This window comes from Lactuca saligna, chromosome 4, assembly GCF_052625555.1.
Source record: "Lactuca saligna cultivar CGN05327 chromosome 4, ASM5262555v1, whole genome shotgun sequence".
Lineage (NCBI taxonomy): Eukaryota > Viridiplantae > Streptophyta > Magnoliopsida > Asterales > Asteraceae > Lactuca > Lactuca saligna.
In genome coordinates, this window is record NC_136420.1 from 318,123,245 (window position 1) to 318,137,479 (window position 14,235).

Here is a 14,235-nt window from a genome sequence, read left to right on the forward strand (position 1 = left end):
TAAATATGTTTTAGAACAAAATTGTTCTTCGATACTAAATAAAAGAGAAGACTTTATCAGCAAGCTTTGACTGGTTACAAGTGATGGTGGAACGGCCCCCATCTTTAGTTACTTAAGCTAGTTTTGGGCCTTGATCGAGACTAGTCCAAAAATTCCATGAACAATAGTATTATTAGACATGAAAAAATTGACCAATATTGGGTTGATTTCAAAAAAAGACCACACCAAACCATTTTAAAACGAGAACGGACTAACAAAACACCAGTCCAAGAAAAGACCAGATTATCCGAAATGAAAACAGACCGTTCCGATACCAGTTTCAAAACAAACTGGACCATTCCAAACTTTTGTAAACCGAATCCAAGATCGGTTTCAAAAAAAGTATGGAAGTGAAATATTTTAGTAATATTATTTTGTGTTATATTTTTTAATCACATTATCCAACCGAATTAAAGAAAGAAAAATATAGTTTTTGACTGAAGTAGGAAAAGAAAAAAAAGATAAATTTAGCTTATTTATAAAAATATTTTAAAAAATAATAAAACATTAATAAACAACTTAATTAGCCATTGAATTACATGTGACTTCACATCGAGACTTAATAGGTTGTCATTTGGCTATTACGGATAGCGATTTCTGCTTATGCTTTTTTTTTTTTTTTTTTTTTTTTTTTTTTTTTTTTTTTTTTGAGATGGGCAAACCCATGAGCTCATCATTTTTTATTTTTGAAAAAAAAAATATATCTATATTTTAATATAAGTAATATTTATATTTTAATAAAAGTACTTGTAAAATTTTTAACGCAGTAGACATTTCTACAATCTAACTTAAGGAAATGAACATAGTACATGAGATTGAGAAGATGAAACCATAGATGGTTAGATACCATATGTGATTTCATCTTTTGCCAAAATGACAAAATTTAATTTTTTACTTTTGATTAAATCGTATGTGTAACCCGAAAATCACAGTTCAAATGACGGAAATGGCAAAACTTGAAAATTCACCTACTATCTCGATGGTTACATGAGTTGCTTCTTAATTTATTTTGATTATTTTTTAGAAAAAAAAAATTAAAAGATTATGTTAATTATATTTGTCTTTTTTCTATTAAAAACAAATTAATAAAGTGTATTAACAAAAAGAAAAATAATGAAACTCATTATTGTCTAATAAAAAAATATTTGAATTTTTAAAAACTTTCAAAATTCAAACCATCATTCGGTTGGGTGACATATTTTCAATACAATTGATACCACTATATGATAGAACTTTCATACTCAAATTAATTATTATTACATCCAAATTTACGTATCAATCAAAAAGAGTCATACTTTTAGCTACATAATTGTGCTTCAAGGAATTCACTTTGCTCAATCTGTAAATAACCAACTACATGAATGAGACATAAACATTGCATGTATCCATAAACATTGCATGTGATACGACTTCTTGAATACTTAAAGTTTATGATGCCTTTCTATAAGAAAATAATCAATTTTTAATTAAATTATTACAAATATTTATATTTCACGTAGTAAAAGTCGATAATATTAACGTACTCGTTTATTGCCGTTTGCTTGAGGCATAAAGGCATACTGTAAAACGGCTATTCATTTCGTAAATATGTTAGTATCCAAGAATTTTTTTACATTAATACCCCTACACAAGTACAACTTTTTACGATAATACCCCTGTATCACAAGTACAATACAAACACAAGGCATAGCTACAAGATCGGAAAACACTATAGTTTATACTTTGAACAAATCTTAGCCGGTGGACCCTCCTACTCCATCGATATCGCACGTGACCTTCGTCTCCATTTCTTATATAACACACTCTCTCTCATTAACTCAAACCATTAACCTCTGGATTTTACAAAACATGGCTGCTTCATCCTCGTACCCTTTGAAAGATGACCTGGATATTGTCATACCTACGATTCGTAACCTCGATTTCCTCGAAATGTGGAGGCCATTCTTTCAACCATATCATTTGATCATTGTTCAAGATGGTGATCCTTCTAGAACGATAAAGGTCCCTGATGGGTTTGATTACGAGCTTTATAATCGAAATGATATTAACAAGATCTTGGGTCCAAAAGCTTCGTGTATTTCGTTTAAGGATTCAGCTTGTCGATGCTTTGGGTATATGGTTTCCAAGAAGAAGTATATATTCACCATTGATGACGATTGTTTTGTGAGTTGCTTTTTCTGGGTTTTCAATTTAAAGATTTATAAGAATGTGTTGTTGTTTGGATTCCCGATGGTTAAACTTTAAAGTGTCTTGAAATTCATCAACAAACAAAAGGGGAACATCTTTTGACTGTTTTGATGTATGATCTTAGGTTTTCTACTTTTCTTCTTCATTAAAAAGATGCACTTTTTTTTTTTTTTTTTTTTTTTTTTTTTTTTTTTTTTTTTTTTTGTATATTATTATGTTATGCATAATATACAGAGAGAAAAAAAGAAGCATATTTTAGTGAGATTTAGCAACTCGAATTTTTAACCGTTTGGTCGACGAGTCTTAAGTTTTAATTAACATAATCTGTACTTTCATATAAAGTTCATTAATACACTCTCATTTCCGTTTATTACAACATTGAACTCTCATTTCCATCTACTACAACATTGAACTCTCAAAATACAATGTTGTACATGAATAAAAAAACAAAAATGAAACAACTCGTACTTAGGAAAATTTTATTTTGAAGCTCTAAGATAGAACATTATATTTTCATTCTTTAACAAAACAACATACTTTGGAAAATTTTACTTAAATAATTTGTTTTATATTTGGGTGACATTGTTATAACCAAACAAAATGTTCGAGACTTTTCAAAGTACAATGTTATATATGAAAAAAATGAAAGTAGGATAATGTAATAAATAAATAAATTAAAGTATGTTACTATTTCTTGCATTTTAACCCTAAAATTTGTCTAATCTTAACAATGTCGATAGGTAGCGAAGGACCCGACTGGGAAAGACATAGATGCACTTCAACAACACATCAATAACCTCCTCCTTCCTTCAACGCCTTATTTCTTCAACACTCTTTATGATCCTTTCTCCGATGGTGCAGATTTTGTCCGTGGTTACCCTTTCAGTCTTCGTGAAGGTGTCCCAACCGCGGTATCTCATGGTCTATGGCTCAACATCCCGGACTATGATGCACCAACACAACTTGTTAAGCCCCGAGAGAGAAACACCAGGTACATTGTCAGTTTACTATGGGCATTTTTCAACAAATCGGTCCCACAACCAACATGGGACATGTAAGTCAGAATGTTCCCAAACCTGAGACATATCTTAGAGATTCTCATCTTCTTATTGCTAGGACACTGTTGTATGGAACGTGATACATCATTTATGGATTCTTATAGCTAGGACATTCACATAGGGACACGACATTAAAGTATAATCTTATATATCCATGTCTTTTTTTTTCGTTGTATTTTAATGTAATTTGGGGTTTTTAGGTATGTTGATGCAGTCATGACACTCCCAAAGGGGATCTTATTCCCTATGTGTGGAATGAACCTCGCATTTGACCGGAGCCTCATCGGTCCAGCCATGTACTTCGGACTCATGGGTGATGGTCAACCTATTGGCCGCTACGATGACATGTGGGCCGGATGGTGTGTCAAGGTACTTATGATCTCTTTTGCTTGTAAACTAAACCATTCCATCACTTAAATAGTTCAATTCAAGACTTTATGACAATTTTATAGGTTATATGTGACCATTTAGGGCTCGGGATCAAGACAGGGCTACCCTACATTTGGCATAGCAAGGCAAGCAACCCATTCGTGAACCTTAAAAAAGAATACAAAGGCATATTTTGGCAAGAAGAGATCATCCCATTTTTCCAAGACGCTACTCTTCCAAAAGAGTGCACAACGGTGCAAGCTTGCTATAAAGAATTATCGAAACAAGTTAAGGATAAACTAGGAAAAATTGACCCATATTTTGTCAAGCTTGCAGACAGCATGGTTACATGGATCGATGCTTGGGAGGAACTCAACCCATCAACTAAGGAATCTAATGGGAAGTGAAGTGATATATTAGATATACATACACATCATCTTGGACAACCTTGAGCATAATAAACATGATGGTTAAATTTGTTGTTTTTGTTTATGGACCGAAGAACTTGTAACATTAGTGTTTGTGATATTAAGAAGTTTTTAATTTGTGAAAAAAATCAAACATGTTTTATTGCAAAGAAATGAGGAAAAAAGGATTGGTTTATGGGTTTCTTAATGAAATGGTAGTTGGATCGTTTGTTTTTATACACTTTGCTTGTGACTCTTTTATTTCTTCTTGTTCATCATTGTTAAGGACAACATTGACTGCATCCGCATCCAATAAAAAGATGTGCTTGTTGGTTATGGTGCGACCCACCCTTAGTTCCGAAGCATAGTGTTTATGAGGATTGGAAAACATAATCGTGCAGATTTTTTGGCTGGTGCTTTCCTTAATGATACAACTGCCCTTAAAAAAATAGTATGTTGAATATAGCAAAAATGAAGAAAATTAATGTGTAAACTAATGGTTTGTTTGTTACTTTTTATGATGAGGATAGGACCCCGACCTTATCCATGTTCCTATCTATTATGTATTTTTTTGGTAGGAAAAAAGGAATTTTGGTCTTATTGCCATAAATCTAAGTCAAATGCATAATATAAAAGAACCGAACTCAAAGATACCTGACGAACGAGTTCTTTGGCAGGAATGAAACATATGAACTTTCATGGGATGATTTTTAACGTTGCAAAATTTTTTAACAAATAAAGATAAATTCCAAGCATCAATGGTTCATCTTGAATGATATTTTAAAGAAAAAAAATGCTTACCCAACAACACATGATATCCTATATGACACCTATAGGAGCATTAAATTTTAACACTATGTAACATCCCAAAATTCAAGACCAAAAATTTTGTTTTGATTAATTTAAACCGCTTAATAAATTTTGCTCAATCATTTAATAACATTCTTAATATAACAATTATTAGAATTTAAATCCCAAAGATCATCTAGTGCGGAAAACATGGTGTGATGCGTTGCGATCGCCCTGAACTCCTCCCTTGGAAAAATATTAGTACCTAAAACAAATAGCTGAAAACCGTAAGCACGAAGCTTAGTGAGTTCCCCAGATACCACATACCATACATATCAATAGATCCATACATGCCATACGTAACTATGAGCCATACATAACAAACATATCCACAATCAAGTAAGGTGCTATGTGCCAAACATAGTCTTGATGTTATGCCACTGGCCGCACATGGTCTTCCTTGCCAAGCTTGGGGCCACTCCCTGGGTCTTACAGACAAGTGCAAAGGGCCACCCCCTCATCTTCCATGCAAGCATCACAAAGACAACTATACATACTACTCTACTAGGCTACTCAGCATATAGTGTGCCAGGAGCAACCTCCTGGTTTTTCATACATAATAGCATACAGTACGCCAGGAGCCTCCTCCTGGACTTTCATACATATTGCCTAGGGCTAACCCCCAGGTCTTCCTACCATACATAATAACATATTGTGTGCCAGGATCCGTCTCCTAGTCTTTTATGCATAATGCCTAAAGTTAATCCCCAGGTCTTCCTATCATACATAAACAAAATGGCCCGACATTGTGACCGTAGACCCATACAAACAGTGAGGAGACTCACCTCACACTACTGAAGATTCACTAAACACTTCTGACTGCTAACCGGCACTTTTGAACTGCTGACCATTCGGCTTACCGAACTATCAATACCCAAAACAACATTTAGACCATAATAATCCAAAAGTCAACCCCAGTCAAACTTGGTCAAAGTCAATGGTCAAAGTCAACATCCAGTTGACCTGACTCGCCGAGTTGGTCTACCAACTCGTCGAGTCCATACTCCTCTAACCCCATACAACCTAGAATCCACTTGTCAAGTCTAGCAATAACTTGACAGGTTGTCTGTAACGGTCCAAATTTTCACGTTCGAAAATTTCGTTTTAAAACATTACTTTAAAAAAACATTAATAATTAAAACATTGTTTGATCAAACCACAACACAACGCAAATCATGTTTAAAAGCCAAACCATACAACCCATCAAAATATTAGAGTACAAATCTCAGTGAATCTCGTAAATGCGGAAATCAGAGTGTGTGCATGATGTGTCGCTACCGCGCCAGCTCCTTCCCCTTCGGTGAAGAGGTACCTGAACACAAAACTATAAAACGTAAGCATAAAGCTTAGTGAGTTCCCCCACTGTACCACATACCACATAATCACATAACATACATAAATTTGTCAGGCATATCTGGGTGCCCGACCTACCTCTTCGGTCCTCTCGACCGGATACTGCCTAGCATATCTGGGTGCTGGCCTCCCCTTCGGTCCTTTCGACCGGATACTGCCTAGCATATCTGGGTGCTGGCCTCCCCTTCGGTCCTTTCGACCGGATACTGCCTAGCATATCTGGGTGCTGGCCTCCCCTTCGGTCCTTTCGACCGGATACTGGGGACTATTTCACCCCCTAATACTACCACATAACACATATATCACATAGTCTAGCAACCCTAGATGAATATCACAAAGACAATCATCTAATCACACATCTCTTACTGGTGGGCCTGCATTGTGGCCTTAGACCCACCGCTACTGGAAGGCAACTCACCTCAAAGTAGCTGCTGAACTGATCGGGAACTGACTGACCGCTGCTGCTGCTCCGGAACTCCTCCGACTGCAATTCCCACAACATACTCAATCACACACTGCTAACTATCCTTTGGGTAAAATGACCATTTTACCCCTGGTCTAGCCCTAAGTCAAAATCAGAGTCAACTTTCAGTTGGCCCGACTCGCCGAGTTAGCTCACCAACTCGCCGAGTTCCTATCTAGACGACTGTCCTGAGTCCCTGATTCTACTCGTCGAGTTAGGCTAAGACTCGAAGAGTTCTTTTTCTAAACTGACATTGAAGTTCTTCGTCCTACTCGCCGAGTTGTATGAACAACTCGTCGAGTTCATCTTCATCCGATGAATACTCTTGCTTAGACTCGCCGGGTTGTATGAACAACTCGCCGAGTCTGTTCTTGATCTATGAAGATTGCCTTGGACTCGCCGAGTCAGGGCATTGACTCGCCGAGTCCTAACATGGGTGAATTCAACTTCCAACTCACCGAGTCACCCCTTGTGACTCACAGCTCAAACTCGATACATCATAAAGGGACCAATTCGGTGACTCGCGAGCAGACTCGCCGAGTCACATAAACGACTCGCCGAGTCGTCGCCATGCATCCATCAAATACACTGATTTGCTCGATTCCAGTCCATGCCATTCACAGATCTGGGCTCCTAGGACACGAATCACACGTAAAGTTTCCAACTTTACGTGTAGATATTCACCAATATGGATTTTAGGGCTCAAAGTGCACCAAAAGAGGTAGATCTAGGGCTTTCATGCAATATGACCCCATAAAGGCATTAGATCCAAGCTCCAGGGACTAAATCATGCCTAGATCTAAAGGCTAACAACTTATTACAACCCATAATGCACAAACAAGCTTGGGGAAAAGCTCAAGAAGGACTTCCATGAAGCTAAAAGAGACTACAAGCTTGAAAACAGAGGGGAAACGAGTTATACCTCAAGGAAAACGTTGAGATGACACAACGATGCCTGGCCTCCTTCTCCCCCTTCTTGATCTACTCTTCTTTCTCCTCAAAACCTTCAAGAACACACGAAAACACTTCAATCTCTCAAGGAAATAAGGGTATAACCGATGTTGGGAGCTCTGAGGCTGAATGGGGGCAAGTTTGGGGCGGAAATGAGGGTTTAAATAGGGTGCAAACCCTTGAAATTTAGGGTTTCATCCAGCAGTGGTGACTCGCCGAGTCCAGGATATGGACTCGCCGAGTCGCCAACTTAAACGTGTCCTGAGTCTCGTCCCTACTCGGCGAGTCGGACCTATGACTCGCCGAGTACAAGGCTAAAATGGGAAAATACTCAAATAAGATTTACATACCGGGAACCAGGTGCTACAAATCTCCCCCACTTATTTTAGATTTCGTCCTTGAAGTCTGCTGCTCGATCCTGAAACAGCTCGGGGTAATGCTCCATCATCTCGTCCATCGACTCCCAAGTCCACTCCGAACCCTTGCGGTGCTGCCATTGCACCTTCACTAGTTCTACCCTCTTGTTCCTCAAGTCCTTCGACTTCCTGTCGAGTATTGCGACTAGGCGCTCAATGTAGTTCAAGCTGTCATCAACCTGAATATCCTCCAACGGTACTACCGCTGAATCGTCCACTAGGCACTTCCGCAGTTGAGAAACATGGAAAGTGTTGTGGATCTGACTGAGCTCGGCTGGCAGATCCAGCCTATACGCCACCTTGCCCACCCGGGCTACAACCCTAAACGGCCCAATGAATCTTGGGCCCAACTTGCCCCGTTTCCTGAATCGAATGACGCCCTTCCAAGGCGACACTTTCAGGAGAACCATATCCCCGACTTGGAACTCCAAGTCGGATCGACGCTTGTCGGCGTAACTCTTCTACCGACTCTGAGCAGTCTGAAGTCTGCTCCGAACCTGCTGGATCCTCTCGGTCGTCTCGAGCACCACCTCGGTGCTTCCCATGACTCTCTGGCCAACTTCACCCCAACATATCGGGGTTCTGCACCTCTGCCCGTACAACATCTCGAATTGTGGTCGGTCAATACTCGTGTGGTAGCTGTTGTTGTATGAGAACTCAGCCAAGGGAAGATAGGTATCCCAGCTACCACCGAAATCTAACACACACGCCCACAACATGTCCTCCAAAGTCTGGATGCTCCGCTCACTCTGACCATCCGTCTGCAGGTGAAAGGCGGTGCTAAAATGCAATCGAGTGCCCAATTCGTCATGAAACTTCTTCCAAAATCTGGAAGTGAAACGCACATCCCTGTCCGAGATCACCGATACCGGCACCCCGTGCCGCGCCACGATCTCCCTGAATCGGAATAAAGTGAGCACTCTTGGTCAGTCGGTCCACGATGACCCAAATCGAATCCACTCCACGCGCGGTCCTGGGAAGCTTTGTAATAAAAACCATGGTGATATCTTCCCATTTCCACAGTGGAATGTCCAACGGCTGCATCTTACCATGTGGTCTCTGATGTTCGGCCTTGACCTTCCTGCAAGTCAAGCACCGCTCAATGTAACATGCCACATCCCGCTTCATGCAGGGCCACCAATAGTTCAGACGGAGATCCATATACATCTTCGTCGCCCCGGGATGAATAGAGAATCGGGACTTGTGTGCCTCATCCATCAAAATCTGGTGGACGCCCCCGTGATATGGCACCCACACCCTATGGTGTAGTGTCAATAGACCCCGACTATCATAATCAAAGGAGGACGCCTGACCCACCACGCGCTCGCTCTTCCGATGCTCCTCCTTGATAGCCTCCTGTTGAGCCTCCCGAATTCGCTCCAATAGGGGAGTCACTACGGTCATCCTCATGCATACGTCCCTGATCGGCGTCGCCTTGCGGCTAAGCGCATCAGCCACCACGTTGGCCTTCCCCGGGTGGTAAAGGATCTCGCAATCATAATCCTTCACCACATCCAACCACCGACGCTGCCTCATGTTCAGATTCGGCTGGTCCATGAGATACCTCAGACTCTTGTGGTCCGTGTAGATGGTACAACGAACCCCGTAGAGGTAATGTCGCCAAATCTTGAGGGCGAAGACCACAGCCCCCAACTCTAAATTGTGCGTTGGGTAGTTCGCCTCGTGAGGCTTGAGCTGCCTCGAAGCGTAGGCAATGACATGCCCCCTCTGCATCAGAACTGCGCCCAACCCTGAAATGGACGCATCACAATAAACCACAAAATCCTCTACGCCTCTGGCAGGGCAAGGATCGATGCCTCACACAATCTCTGTCTCAGCATCTCAAATGCAGCCTGCTGCTCGGTCCCCATCGAAAGACCACAACTTTCTTCGTCAGCCGCGTCAGGGGTACAGCTATCTTGGAGAAATCCTGGATAAATCTCCGATAGTAGCCCGGTAATCCCAGGAAGCTCCGAATCTCAGATGGAGACTTTGGAACTTCCCATCTCATCACAGCCTCGACCTCGGCCGGATCGACCAGAATCCCGTTCTGGTTGACGAGGTGCCCAAGAAATTGCACCTCGCGCAGCCAGAACTCACACTTGGAGAACTTGGCATACAAGCTCTCCCTCCTCAGGGTCTCCAACACCTCCCTCAGATGCTCCTCATGCTCCTCCTGAGTCTTGGAATAAACCAAGATGTCATTGATAAAGACTATCACAGACCGATCCAGCATCGGTCTGCAAACGCGGTTCATGAGATCCATGAACGCGGCAGGAGCATTGGTGAGCCCAAACGGCAGCACCACAAACTCATAGTGGCCATAACGTGTCCGATACGCGGTCTTCTGCGTATCCTCCTCCCTGACTCTCATCTGATGATAACCCGAACGCAAGTCAATCTTGGAGAACCAAGATGGTCCCTGAAGCTGGTCAAAGAGGTCATCAATCCTCGGGAGTGGGTAACGGTTCTTCACTGTCACCTTGTTCAACTCCCGGTAATCTATACACATCCGATGCGACCCATCCTTCTTCTTCACAAATAGAATCGGGGCTCCCCAAGGCGAACTGCTCGGATAAATGAATCCCTTGTCTAGAAGCTCCTGCAGCTGCGTAGACAACTCCTGCATCTCGGGAGGAGCCAACCGATACGGTGCTTTGGCTATCGAAGCCGCACCGAGAATAAGGTCAATCCTGAACTCCACCTGTCGCTCCGGAGGTATCCCAGGTAGTTCCTCCGGGAAAACATCTGCAAAATCTCGAACCACCGGAACCTCGCTCACGGTCGCCTTACCCGCCTCCCGGGTATCCATCACATACGCGACATATCCTGCGCATCCCTGCTGAAGATAGCGCCTAGCCCTCGCTGCTGAACACACAGTGGGTCCACACTGCGGCCTTTCGCCATGAATCACTAACTCTCCCCCGCTCGGGGTCCTGACTCACACTAGCTGCTGTGCGCAGTCTATCACCGCCCCATTAGGGCTCAACCAATCCATGCCAATAATCACCTTGTTCCCACGCAATGGAATGGGAACCAAGTCTACCAGGTAACGCTCCTCAAACAGTCGCAGAACGCAATCTCGAAACACCATCGATGCTCGTACCGATCGATCGTCAGCAATCTCTACCTCTAACGGGCAATCTAACTCGCCTGAAGTCTCATGAAACCTCTTGCTAAGCGCAAGAGAAACGAACGATCGGGATGCACCCGAGTCGAACAATACATGAACTGGGATGCCGTTCATATGGAACGATCCTAATGCATATATATACACACGAAGCACATATCAATATCATAACATCATAAAACAAAAGATAGAAGGAAAGAATCATACCCGTCACCACATCGGGCGCGGTGCGTGCCTCCTCGGTAGTCAGCTGGAATGCTCGGCTCCTCACCATCGGAGCCTCTGCCTTGCCCTGTCGGCCATCCGTGATCTGCAGGGTCGCTGGAGCTGGCGCCTTCACCGGCGCTGAAACTAACAACAGGGGGCAATTGGCCTTCTTGTGGCCCCTCTGGTTGCAGTGGAAACACAACAACTCCGATGTCTGAATAACTGCTGTAGGAGCCGTGCAATCCCTGCTGATCTGATCCCTTGGGCTTCTTTCCCGAATCCCCTCCTATCTGTCCCTCCTCTAATTTCCGTTTCCGGATATGCTCCAAATCTATCTCCCTCTCCCTCGCCCTGGCAATCATAGAGTCCAAGGTAGGGCAAGCCGAAAAGCTAACATGCTCCCGGATGTCAGCTCGAAGCATATCGTGATAACGAGTCCTCCTCATATCCTCGTCACCAGCATATTGGGGCACCAACAAAGCCCTCTCCCGGAACTTGGTGGTGATCTCCGCCACAGTCTCTGTCGTCTGTCTCATATCCAGAAACTCCCTGGCCAGCTGCTGAAGCTCGACAGCCGGCGCAAACTCCACCCTGAACCTGGTCACAAAGTCCGACCAGGTCATAGTCTCGATAGCTGAGGCTCCCAACGAGTCACCCACTGACTCCCACCAATCCCGGGCTCGGTCCCCTAAACACCCCGCTGCATATCTCACCTTCGACCCCTCGGGGCAGAAGCTAGTCAACTGTGCAGACTCGATGTCTGCAATCCATCGCCTGGCAGCAATGGGGTCCTTTACCCCATGGAAGTCCTTGAAGGGAAGTGTGCGTGACCCCGACTGGCCAGATGCCAAATCGCTCCTGAATGCCCGCAGGCGATCCTCCATCAACTCCATGATCCCTTCCTTGATCGACCCGAAGATAATGGGAATCGACTCAAGGATACCCCTGGTGATCTCTGACGCAATGAACTCACGTAGTCCCTCATCTACCGGCTCGGAACCCGATCCTGAACCCGATCCCTCTCCGCCATCCACCGGCCTCGATCGAAGTACCACCATTCTGCAATACATCGCAACAATCATTAGATATACTGATGCTCCCTGAGGGATCATAGCTACTTACAAGTTCCCTGGTCTTGTCTTAGCCTTCCTTGGTTCGGGTACGGATCCTCTGCTTTCAGTAGTACGGGCCCATACTACCTTCCACATCTATCCGTACCTTTTTCAAGGACTGCCTCGACTCCACCATATCCCTTACACTAAGGCTGGTTATTGCTATACTCATCCCAGCTGCTGCAGGCCTCCTTGTAATTCCAATTAGCCATCACCCGAACACCATCACATGCGACGAGACTCAGATAATCCTTCGAGTACCTGACTCGTCCCTACAATGGTTGGACTCAAACAAGAGTTGCGCAGTAGGATCAAATCCGGTACTCTAAGATTTTTCAACTCTGATCACATGTGGTGTGACGTATTCGCCTAATGGCTAATTCCCATTACTCGGAGTCCCACGTAGCACGAAGCAAGCAACATTCGGACAAGGGAAACGACTTCAAACAATTCCGCTCTCATAGAGAGGAACTGAACTAGCACACCGTGTTAGCTTATACTACCAGGCATACCCTAACAAGCTACCCTACCGCTGTCTACACTACACAAGCATGCAATTCACATATAGGTGGAACACATAAGGCAGACACATAAGGCATCATTCCTAGATCCTTAGTCTTATTCTAGCATGCTGTTCTACAAAAGCTGATAAACATAACATAAACTGGGATGGGTACTTTGGGGAATACTTACTTGAGCTCGGCCGGTCGCGCACATCACACACACTTTCGTTCTTTCTTAAACTCTTTTCTCCTTGTTAGAAAACATTTTCTTTTAAAAATCTTTTAATCCCTTGATTTGAGTTCAGACACCCGCGAAGGTGAGTCCGAATCTCTCAAACCAGGGCTCTGATACCAACTTGTAACGGCCCAAATTTTCACGTTCGAAAATTTCGTTTTAAAACATTACTTTAAAAAAACATTAATAATTAAAACATTGTTTGATCAAACTACAACACAACACAAATCATGTTTAAAAGCCAAACCATACAACCCATCAAACTATCAGAGTACAAATCCCAGTGAATCTCGTAAATGCGGAAATCAGAGTGTGTGCATGATGTGCTGCTACCGCGCCAGCTCCTTCCCCTTCGGTGAAGAGGTACCTGAACACAAAACTGTAAAACATAAGCACAAAGCTTAGTGATGTAACAGCCCGAAATCTCAAGTATTGTTAAAATTACATTTTGGGGTGTTTTAAAGGGGGGACTCGGCGAGTTGGAGCCAGACTCGCCGAGTAGGATCGCAGATCGGGTCGCGGGTTCGCGACTGGACTCGACGAGTCCAGATAGGGACTCGGCGAGTCTGCGCTGTTTAGCGAAAACCCTAACCGTTCAGGTTTGGGACGTATAAAGGGGATCATTGGCCGTCATTGTTCCCTTTTAGCCGTCTGAGAGGAGCCCTAAACCGATTGTGTGCATCTGGAGCAAGGTTAGAGGCCATGGGTGATTGTGAAGGAGTTGTTGTGCAAAGAAGGGAAGGTTTTGGCTAAAGGAACAGCAAGGGAGTCACATGCTGAAGATTGGGGACACAGAGAATACATTATCCAGGTATGAATTCGGGTATACTCTGCTATGTTGATATATTTAGAGGATTAGGGTTTATGGAACCCTTTTGTGGATAGATTGAGTGTTACCCAGGTCCCCCAAGCGATTGTAACCCTGTGTTGGGACCTTTGGAGGTCCAGATTATTCC

General features: G+C 43.1%; 1 protein-coding gene across 1 annotated transcript; it reads left to right on the forward strand.

The window, feature by feature from the left end:
* The first annotated feature begins 1,879 nt into the window (after positions 1–1,879).
* Positions 1,880–4,272, forward strand: LOC145039703 (UDP-arabinopyranose mutase 1-like). The gene is made up of 4 exons (XM_078987726.1): positions 1,880–2,202; positions 2,967–3,217; positions 3,485–3,653; positions 3,737–4,272. Exons 1-4 carry the CDS (start codon positions 1,888–1,890, stop codon positions 4,058–4,060), a joined length of 1,059 nt encoding a protein of 352 aa, XP_078843852.1. The 5' UTR covers positions 1,880–1,887; the 3' UTR covers positions 4,061–4,272.
* The last annotated feature ends 9,963 nt before the right edge of the window (positions 4,273–14,235 follow it).

Coding starts and splice junctions, on each gene's coding strand:
- LOC145039703 (XM_078987726.1), top strand. CDS start 1,888: ATGGCTGCTTCATCCTCGTACCCTTTGAAAGATGACCTGGATATTGTC. Junction 2,203..2,966: donor CCATTGATGACGATTGTTTT/GTGAGTTGCTTT, acceptor CAATGTCGATAG/GTAGCGAAGGACCCGACTGG. Junction 3,654..3,736: donor GGGCCGGATGGTGTGTCAAG/GTACTTATGATC, acceptor ACAATTTTATAG/GTTATATGTGACCATTTAGG.